Below are 10465 nucleotides of genomic sequence, written 5' to 3' on the forward strand. Positions count from 1 at the left end.
TCTGAGACGACTCTGGCTTCTCCTAGTTGTTCATCTTCAAGTTCTCTTTCTGTGTCTTCTGGGCACAGAAGTCTGGATACATACAGTTATCATGTACTTGACTGCTTCATCTTTTATAAAGTCACTAGTTACCAACCAGTGGTTAGCTGGACAACTGCCCAGCAGAGGCAAGAGCTGATACTTGCCCTTGAGGTTTACCCTGGGCTTGTTAGGCTCCAGTTGTTTTTCTCTTAGGGGCCCCAGGGCTTCATTCCTCTCCCATTTCAGACTCTTGAGCAACAAATCCCACTTTGGCTCTAGTCTAGGACTCTTGCTGCCCTCCTCCCCGGTCCCAGAGGGACTAGATGTATCCAGGCTGTAACATAAAGCTGGTATGGTGCTGGAAGTTTATTCCCACATAGAAAAGGGAAAGCTGAGCAAGAATCAGAATGCTTAGAAAAAAGTCCAATGACTTATCCTTACTAGTGTAATTCAAGTGTTTCTGCCTCTCAAATCTATCACTTCTCTGTCAGGAGGAGGTGACATTCTTCACCCCTGGTCCTTTGGAATTATGGTAAGTCGCTACAAAAGTTTTTAAAAATTGTTTGTTTGTAGCATGTTGTTATAGTATAAATTGTTTTCCTGGGCAGACCCAGGAAATTTATACTATAAATTGTTTTCCTGGGTCTGCCCATTTCACTCTGTATCAATTCAGAAATCTCCCTAGGTTTCTCTGAAATCATTCCCTTCATCTTTTATTATAGTACAATGGTTGTCCATCATGTGTATATGGCTTAATTTGTTCATCCATTTCCCTAATTGAAGGGAACCCTTGAGTTTCCAGTTCTTTGCCAGCTGCCATAAATATCGTTGTATACGTGAGTCCTTTTCTTTCTTTTTTTGAATTTTTATTTCTTTGGGGGCACAAGCCTTGTAGTGGTATCTCTAGGTCAAAAGGATGTGGAAGGGATACTTGTAGAGGATCCTTGAACAGTTTAATAACTTTGGGGGAATAGTTCCAGACTGTTTTCCAGAATGGCTGGACCAGTTCCTGGCTCCATAGCATTCTGGTGTCCAGCCTTGCTTGTATATTATATATTCTGCAACTTTGCTGAAACTGTTGATTGTTTCCATTAATGTTTTAGCTGGTTCTCTGGGATGCTTTAAGCTATCATATCATCTGCAAAAAGTACTAGTTTTGTGGGGTTTTTGTCTGTTCTTAGTCTCAATGTTGCTGTGAGGGCCCCTAGCCTTCTATCTGCCCATACCTCTCAAACCACTTCTTGTCTTACTCTGGCCAACTTGAGGAGGGTAAGAAAAGAACACCATATGCATATTCCTTCCTTCCCTCCTGGGTAAGAAAATCTTTCTATCAGGTGGAAAATTTCCTTTCCAGAGCTGCCCTGGAGGAGCTTTCCATCAGGTTTCAGTGCCCTGGGGCGAATAGGCAGCTAACGGTTTCTCCTAATTGTTTCATGAGAAGAAAAGAGGGGCTATTTCTAATAGCTAATGTTCTACAGCTGAAGGCTTTTGTCTGAATATAGGAGTTCATTGCTCTGTAGAGTGTGTGTCTCCTAACACAGGAGTGGGCGCTGAATGTGGAGTGGAAGGGATTGGGCTGCAATTCGTAGAAAGTCAAGAACACTGGTTCTGGACTTAGGGGACCTGAGTTCAATCTGGTTTCCCAAGCTTCCTACTTCTGGGAAAAAAGGCAGAAAGCAGCTATAAATGTCCACTTGCTTCCAGGAATTCTGTCCTTCCCTTCTTTTCCATGGAGAGAGAAAACGGCCCTTGACTTTGCTTGATTTCACTGATGATTTGATAATCTGTCAGTACATAGTTTGGATCCTTAATTAATGAACAGAGCTCAGTTCTTTCTCCCAGAATGCCAAGTGTAAAGGTGAATGTCCTGTCCCAAGAGCCCTCCGTGCCTCTGGAGACTCCCTCGCAGGTGGATTCGGGCTGCTTTTGGAAGGGCCCATGGAACAATAGAGCAAAAGCCGAGCCAACGGTGCCTCCCAGGCAGGCCACAGCCTCTCTGGGCCTATTGCGTCAGCTCTGAAAGGAGTGAGCTACGCGGCCCTTGAAAGTTCTATGACTGGGACCTGAGAGGTAACAAGGAAGGACAAGGGTCTGTCTTTCCATCTGTGTAATGCAGAGGCTAAATTAGTCATCCTTTCTACGTCATGGAGGTTGGGGGCATGACCCCCCATCTGGAAAATCTGTGTAAAATATTTTGCCCCCCCCCCCCCCCCTTGTACCAGAGAAATCTGAATTTGTTCGCTTTTTAGAATGTTTACAAACCCTTATTGTAAAATTTGGATGATTGTACAGTTCTACTAAACTTGGCTAGCCAACAGCGGGGTTTCAGTTCCCAGCCCTAATGGAGCCCAGGAAGGCTGGATTCTTGCTCTTCCCTGGGTCTGTCAGGGAGGAGATGGGGTGGGGGTGGGCTGGACGGGGGTGAAGTAGCCTAAGGGTGTCTGCTTAGCTTTTGCTCCAGTGGGTGAAGGGGATGGAGGGCTGTCTGAGATTCCGTGAAGGTGGATAGAGTCCATCTTCCAATCCACTGATCTTCCTTCCATGATGGCCCAGATGGATACTTTCTTTGGAACTAGAGAGCCCGTCCTTCATACTTTGTCCTCTTATTCCCAGAACTCACCTGGGCTCCCATGCTCTTCCCCAATCCTCCTCCCCCATCACTCCTGTTCATGTGCTGGGTCCACTAAAATTCTGTGTTACCTAATCTCGGGTGAGCCTTCATACAAACAAGGCAACCCACCTCCTCCCTAAACAATTGGCTTTCTTGTCTGCAACTTCCCATGGTTCCCTCCAAGGTTGTCAGCTGGAGACTTCTAGCCAAGGGCTTCCTCTCACTCACGCCATGTGGGTCTCTCCCCCCACTCCCACCTTGCAGGAGGCCCTATTCCTGGGCTTGCTTTGGAGCCCTTCCCTGCCGACACCTCCGGCAGATTGTGGCCCCATCATCCACACACTCCGGTCTCTGTTTGCCAGGTCCTACAGATACACTCGGGTCTCCTCCATCCTTGCATCAGGTCCTCCCTGGCTCCTCCCAGCTGAACTCCTGCTGTCTCCCCTTCCAGCTCCCCCCTCTCCCTCCCCAGGCACCAAACGCTCTCTTGAACCCCACACCTGGTGGTTTCTCTCCCCACTCACCCTTCTCAGCCTCTGCAGCACTTGGGACTCCCATTCCCTCTTCCTCCCGTGGGAGGAAGGAATTTCTTCCTAGGTTTTTGGGAATCTCCACTGCTTCTTCCTCCATATCACATACGCGCTTGTGTCTCCCCAAGATTCTGTCCTGGGGCTTCTGCTCTTCCCTGGCTCTAGCTTTTGTGATGATCTCAGCATTCCCATCTCGATTACATGGCATTCCCAGATCCCACCAATCTGCCCCAACCTCTGACCCTGCTGACCCCCACCGTCCCCTGCAAACCAGACAGCCGTCAGGCATTCCAGGCTCTATGTCCAAAAAGTCCCCCAAACCTTAACCATTTCCCCATTACTATGAGGAGCTCAGGGTCTCGAGGCTAATCAAAACCCTGGACTTCCAGCCGTGCCTTATTCTCTGGGGAGGGCTTCAGGGGCCGCTAATTCTGTGTGAGAATAACCATTCAACTGAAATGATGTGACTGCCCCCCGCCCCCCATGACCCAATCTTCACCGGCTCGACCACCCACTTGCCCTAGTAGCGTTGGGAATAAGAGAGGGGAGGATGCTAGAACAGCTTTATTGGTTAGACTCTGAAACACTGGTTTTACTGGTTACACTCTGAAACACTGGTTGGGGGCCCACCTGGAGGTGGACGGGAGTCGGGGTGGGGGGCTTCGTTCTCTGTCGGTGGGAGGCGCTGCCCGGCCCCCCAGGCCCTCATGGTGCTTGGGAGCCGGTGCAGACGGGGCGGGGGGACGGCCACCTGCTAGCACAGGAAGCGTTTAACACTGCTCATGAAGTCATGGGGCTGGTCGGCGTGGACCCAGTGGCCGGCCCCCGGGACCGAGAGGATCTTGGAGTGAGGGAACAGACGCTTGATCTCGGAGTGGTGGCTGGGCCTGCGGGGACAGAGGCAGAGGCTGAGAAATGGAAGGCGAGGCGTAAAGGGAGGACCCCCCCCAGTCCCCCCAGCCCACCGCCAGCCCGCCTTACTGGATGAATTCAGAGTTAGCGCCACTGAGGAAAAGGGTAGGGCCAAAGAAGCTTTTCTGGAGCACGGGGAAGTCCATGATCTTGTCCATCTGCTGGGCCAGGGCTTCAATGTTGATCCTCCATGTGAAGTGCCCATCGCTGGCTTTCACGAGATTGGTGAGGATGAACTGCCGGATGCTGAGGTTCTGGGGGCAAGCGGGCTGGGTGGGCGCACTCCCCTGCACTGGCAGGCCCCGGCTTTCCTGCCCTCCCTCTGTGTCCCCAGCTGGAGAGGACCCCCTAGCCCCATGAAAAGGTCACCATTCTAGGGGTGATCTGGACAGAAGTGGGAGGGCGCAGGATCGGAAGCCAGGTTCTCCGGGCGTTCCCCTATAGCCCCCCGTCTCTCCGGGGGCCTTCCATGTTCTCCAGAGTCCCTCACCCCCAAGCTTTGGCGGGAGGGATTACCTCGATGACGGGCCTGAGCTGCTCGTCGGCCACTTTGCGGGCCTGAGAGAGGGGCAGCTCCTTGGGGACTCGTATGTTCTTCATGGCTGCCAGGTAGGAAGGGAAATCGGAGACGGCCGTGGTCGGCAACGGGCTGATGTCCACCAGGATCAATCGTTCCACCATCTCCGGCTGCGGAGAGAAGCCCCCCCAGGGTGACCTGCGGTGCCCTCCAGGGTGTCAGAGGCAGGGCAAGGGGACAGGGCTCTGAGGGGAAGGAAGGGGAGTCACCGAGGGCGCCCTTCCCTCCACAGAGCAAGGGATGGAGGGCGACGCTTAGAACCTGGACCTGAAACCCGCCCCCTCCCCGGGCCCGGAAGCACCCCCTCATCCATGGGGAATCAGCAGGAGCGACGCAGCCTCCCCCTCTGGCCCGGTTCTAACTCTGTGCCTCCTTTCATCTTCATCACCTCCCCGAGAGCCTCCTCACTCAGGGACCAGGCAGGGCCCTGGAGCTTTAATGCTTCTATCTCCGGACACTGGCCCTGGGCCTTCCTGGTCCTGATTTGCGCTGCCCCAGCCAGGAAATAAGCACCGATAGAGTGCCACTGTATACCAGGCCCCACGCCTCCTCCCTGACTTCCTGGCTGCCTCTGGAGCACTCTGCCTCCTTCTCAGCTCGGGCCCTGGAGCTTTAATGCTTCCATCTCCGGACACCGGCCCTGGGCCTTCCTGGTCCTGATTTGTGGCTGCCCCAGCCAGGAAATAAGCACCGATAGAGTGCCACTGTATACCAGGCCCCACGCCTCCTCCCTGACTTCCTGGCTGCCTCCTTCTCAGCTCTCCATGTCTGCAAGGGAAGGACTATTCCTAGGAGGGCACTACCACCATCCCTGTGACTTCCCATATCAACGAGGCTCTCCCTGGACACTGCCCCCCCACATAGGATGCCCTTAAAATTTGAGAGTGGGGGCTGTTCTGGCACAACGAAGGCACTGTTAAATGCCGGGGGCCTCCTACCCTCTGCAGTGCCAGTAACATGGCAGTCTTGCCCCCCATGCTGTGCCCGATGAGGACACAGGGAACCAGGCCCAGCTGGGGGAGGAGGGCCTGCAGGTCGGCGCTCATGGCCTCATAGCTGGCGTCGGCGTCGTGCGGGCTCTCCCCGTGGTTCCGGGCATCCACTATCAGCACCTGGGGACAGAAACTTGGGCTGTCAGGGCCCCTCCCCCCGAGCCCTCTCCCCAGCCAAGGCCTCAGAGCTGGTCCCGGCGGGGGCAGACCCGGACAGAGGTGGGGCTGGGGCAGGAAGTCACAGGGACCCCGGAAGGGCCCCGATGGCTCTGCTCAGAGCATTTTATGAGCCTGAGAGGACAAATCACTTCTACTGGGTCGCAAGAAGCAAAGTCAGCAAAGTGTGTGTGTGTGTGTGTGTGCGTGTGTACGTGTGTGAGAGTGTGTATGATGTGTGTATGTGAGTGTGTGTGTATGTGTGTGTGTATGTATGTGTGTGTGAGAGTGTGTATGTGTGTGTGAGTGAGTGTGTATGTATGTGTATGTGCGCGTGTGTGTATGTGTGTGAGTGTGTGTGTATGTGTGTGTGAGTATGTGTGTATATGTGTGTGAGTGTGTATGTGTGTATGTATGTGAGTGTGTGTGTGTGTGTGTGGTATGTGTGTGTATGTATGTGTATGTGTGCGTATGTGTGTGTGTGTATGTGTGTGTAGTGTGTGTGTGTGAGTGTGTGTGTGCGTATGTGTGTGTGTGTATGTGTGTGTGAGTGTGTGTGTATGTGTGTGTGAGTGTGTGTGTGTGTATGTGTGCGTATGTGTGTGTGTATGTATGCGTATGTGTGCGTATGTGTGTGTATGTGTGTGTATGTATGTGTGTGTATGTGTGTGTATGTATGTGTATGTGTGCGTATGTGTGTGTGTGTATGTGTGTGTGAGTGTGTGTGTATGTGTGTGTGAGTGTGTGTGTGTGTATGTGTGCGTATGTGTGTGTGTATGTATGTGTATGTGTGCGTATGTGTGTATATGTGTGTGTGTATGTTTGAGTGTGTGTATGTGTGAGTGTGTATGTGTGTATGTGAGTGTGTGTATGTGTGAGTGTGTGTGTATGTGTGTGTGAGTGTGTGTGTGTGATGTGTGTGTGTGTGTGTGTGGTATGTGTGTGTGTAGTGTGTGTGTGTGTGTGTGTGTGTATGTGTGTATGTGTGTGTGTATGTGTGTGTGTGTATGTGTGTGTGTGTGTATATGTGTGTGTATGTATGTGTGTGTATGTGTGTATGTGTGCGTATGTGTGTGTATGTGTGTGTATGTATGTGTATGTGTGAGTATGTGTGTATGTGTGTGTGTGTATGTGTGTGTATGTATGTGTATGTATGTGTGTGTATGTGTGTGTATGTATGTGTATGTGTGTGTATGTGTGTGTAGTGTGTGTATGTGTGTGTGAGTGTGTGTGTATGTGTGTGCGTATGTGTGTATGTATGTGTGTGTGATGTGTGTGTGTATGTGTGTGTATGTGTGTGTATGTATGTGTGAGTATGTGTGTGTATGTGTGATGTGTGTGTATGTGTGCGTATGTGTGTATATGTGTGTGTATATGTGTGTGAGTGGTGTGTGTGTGTGTATGTGAGTGTCTGTGTATGTGTGTGTATGTATGTATGTGTGAGTGTGTGTGTGTATGTGTGAGTGAGTGTGTGTACATGTGTGTATGTGAGTGTGTGTGTATGTGTATGTGTGAGTATATGTGTGTGTATGTATGTATGTGTGAGTGTGTGTATGTATGTGTGAGTGAGTGTGTGTACATGTGTGTGTATGTGAGTGTGTGTGTATGTGTATGTGTGAGTGTATGTGTGTGTATGTATGTATGTGTGAGTGTGTGTATGTATGTGTGAGTGTGTGTACATGTGTATGTATGTGAGTGTATGTGTATGTGTGAGTGTATGTGTGTGTATGTATGTGTGAGTGTGTGTATGTGTGAGTGTGTGTGTATGTGTATGTGTGAGTATATGTGTGTGTATGTATGTATGTGTGAGTGTGTGTATGTATGTGTGAGTGAGTGTGTGTACATGTGTGTGTATGTGAGTGTGTGTGTATGTGTATGTGTGAGTGTATGTGTGTGTATGTATGTATGTGTGAGTGTGTGTATGTATGTGTGAGTGTGTGTACATGTGTGTGTATGTGAGTGTGTGTGTATGTGTATGTGTGAGTGTATGTGTGTGTATGTATGTGTGAGTGTGTGTATGTGTGAGTGTGTGTGTATGTATGTGAGTGTGTGTGTATGTGTGAGTGTATGTGTGTGTATGTATGTATGTGTGAGTGTGTGTATGTATGTGTGAGTGTGTGTACATGTGTATGTATGTGAGTGTATGTGTATGTGTGAGTGTATGTGTGTGTATGTATGTATGTGTGAGTGTGTGTGTATGTATGTGTGAGTGAGTGTGTGTGTGAGTGTGTGTGTATGTGTATGTGTGAGAGTGTGTGTGTATGTGTTTGAGTGTGTATGTATGTGTGTGTATGTGAGTATGTGTGTGAGAGTGTGTATGTGTATGTGTGCGTATGTGTGTGCGTATGTGTGTGTGTATGTATGTGTATGTGTGCGTATGTGTGTGTGTATGTGTGTGTGTGTATGTGTGTGTGTGTGAGTGTATGTACACATATGTTAATAACAGCGACATCTAAATAAAAGCTTCAACCTTTATAAAGTCCTTTACCTACCTTTGGCTCCAGATTCTTCCATTTTTTAGAGGAAGCCGAAGCTCCCTCAATACTAGGTTCAAGGTGGGACCTGAACCTCCAGGCCTAGGACCCTCCCCCCAGGCTCCCCAGCCCATCCCTCAGCAAACTGCTCGGGCTCCATCTTTCTCTGCTTTGCAGCCCACCAGTGGAGGAGCAGAGTCTTTAAGGAAGAAGCAGGTGTCCGGGGAGCCCCATGCGGCGGGTCCGCCTGTCCTCGGGAGCTGTTTCTGGTGCCCCCCAATCCCCCAAGGCCGGGCCCCACAGGCCGCCCGAGGCCGCTCATTTCACCGCCCCCCCATTCTCCGCCCGTCACACGGGGCCTTTACCTTCCGGCCCGTTTGCTGCCCCAGGGTCTTGGCGATGGACTGGAAGTTAGTTTTGCTGCCAAACAGCCCGTGCAGGAAGACCAGGGGCGGGTGGGTGTCCGAGGAGCCCAGCAGCTTGTAGGAGAGGGGCACTGGCCTGGGGGGGAGGGGAGGAGAGGAAAAACACGGCCGAATTAGGGGACTCTGAGGGATGGAGGCGGAGGGCAGGGTCTCATCAGCCCCACCGGGGGCAGGGGGCGGGCCGAGAGCAGTGGCGGAGGATGCTGATGCGGGAGGAACACGGAGTACCGCAGGGAGGGGGCGCAGATGGGTGGGGGTGGGAGCCCGGGAGGGAGGGCCGTGGGCGAGATGAGGAGGGAAGGGGGAGGGAGAAGGGAAGGGGGAGGGAGAAGGGAAGGGGGAGGGAGAAGGGAAGGGGGAGGGAGAAGGGGGCCTGGAAAGAAAGGGTCAGCCCCGGCAGTGGGGGAGGGGGCGTGATCGCGGAGAGGGGCCGTGACCGAGGCGGGGGAGCCCCTCCCCCCCGTGTCCTCTGCTGACCTGGGGCCGCTGCTCCCGAGAGCTGTCGCAGAGAAGCCGGGTCTCCGGGAAGGCAGTGAGGGCTTCAGGGCCGACCCCCCGAAGCTCCAGGACCGGACCCAATGCCCCATCCTCCGAGCTGCCACCGGCCCGGCCTGCACAGCAAAGCGTCCCGGCCGCCGCCACAGAGACGGCACTCGCGCCTGCGCCCTGCAGCCCCTCCTTTGGACCCTCCCACTTTCTCCGCCCACGCCGGGCCCGCCCCTTGTCACTTTCTTTTCCTTCTTCCAATCTACGCCCTAGTTCTGCGGGAGCCCCGCCCTCTGCCCCGCCTCCCTCACCCTCCCTCCTGTCACCCGAAGCACTTAAGCGCTGGGCCTACCTCGAGCGGTCCTGGGCCTACCTCAAGTAGTCCTGGGCCTACAGCGAGCGAGTCGCGGTGAGCCTCCCCTCTGCTCCCCCTCATCCTCCTTCTCTTCCTCTTCCTCCTTCTCTTCCTCTTCCTCCCTATCCCCTCTCCTTCTCCCTCCTCCTCGTCTTCTCCCTTTTTTTTCTCTTCCTCCTCCCCCTCCTTTTCTTCCTCCTTTTGCCTTCTCCCTTTTCGTCTCCTCCTCTCCTCCCCCCTTTTCCTCCCTTTCTTCTATTCCTCATCTCCTTTCTCTTTTTCTTCCTCTTCCTCTCTTCCCTTTCCTCTTTCTGCATCTCTTTTTCTCTCCTCTTCCTCCCCTTTTCTCCTTCCCTCTCCTCCCCTTCCTCCCCTTTTCTCCTTCCCTCTCTCCTCTTCCTCCCCTTTTCTCCTTCCCTCTTTCCTCTTCCTCCCCTTTTCTCCTTCCCTCTCTCCTCTTCCTCTCCTTTTCTCCTTCCCTCTCCTCCCCTTCCTCCCCTTTTCTCCTTCCCTCTCTCCTCTTCCTCCCCTTTTCTCCTTCCCTCTTTCCTCTTCCTCCCCTTTTCTCCTTCCCTCTCTCCTCTTCCTCCCCTTTTCTCCTTCCCTCTCCTCCTCTTCCTCCCCTTTTCTCCTTCCCTCTCTCCTATTCCTCCCCTTTTCTCTTCCCTCTCTCTTCCTCCCCCTTTTCTCCTTCCCTCTCTCTCTTCCTCCCCTTTTCTCCTTCCCTCTCTCTTCCTCCCCTTTTCTCCTTCCTCTCTCTCTTCCTCCCCTTTTCTCCTTCCCTCTCCTCCCCTTCCTCCCCTTTTCTCCTTCCCTCTCTCCTCTTCCTCCCCTTTTCTCCTTCCCTCTCTCCTCTTCCTCCCCTTTTCTCCTTCCCTCTCTCCTCTTCCTCCCCTTTTCTCCTTCCCTCTCTCCTCTTCCTCCCC

General features: G+C 52.6%; 1 protein-coding gene across 1 annotated transcript; it reads right to left on the reverse strand.

Annotated features, from left to right (window-relative positions):
• Window positions 1-3711: 3711 nt before the first annotated feature.
• ABHD11 (abhydrolase domain containing 11) lies at window positions 3712-9360 on the reverse strand. Its single transcript, XM_051991928.1, has 6 exons — window positions 9176-9360; window positions 8639-8774; window positions 5590-5763; window positions 4591-4761; window positions 4144-4328; window positions 3712-4049 (listed from the first exon to the last, which is right to left on the reverse strand). The coding sequence occupies exons 1-6, from the start codon at window positions 9283-9285 to the stop codon at window positions 3917-3919; spliced, it is 909 nt and encodes a 302-aa protein (XP_051847888.1). The 5' UTR covers window positions 9286-9360; the 3' UTR covers window positions 3712-3916.
• Window positions 9361-10465: the final 1105 nt, after the last annotated feature.

The sequence above is a fragment of the Antechinus flavipes genome, chromosome 4, assembly GCF_016432865.1.
Source record: "Antechinus flavipes isolate AdamAnt ecotype Samford, QLD, Australia chromosome 4, AdamAnt_v2, whole genome shotgun sequence".
In the NCBI taxonomy this organism is placed as follows: Eukaryota; Metazoa; Chordata; class Mammalia; order Dasyuromorphia; family Dasyuridae; genus Antechinus; species Antechinus flavipes.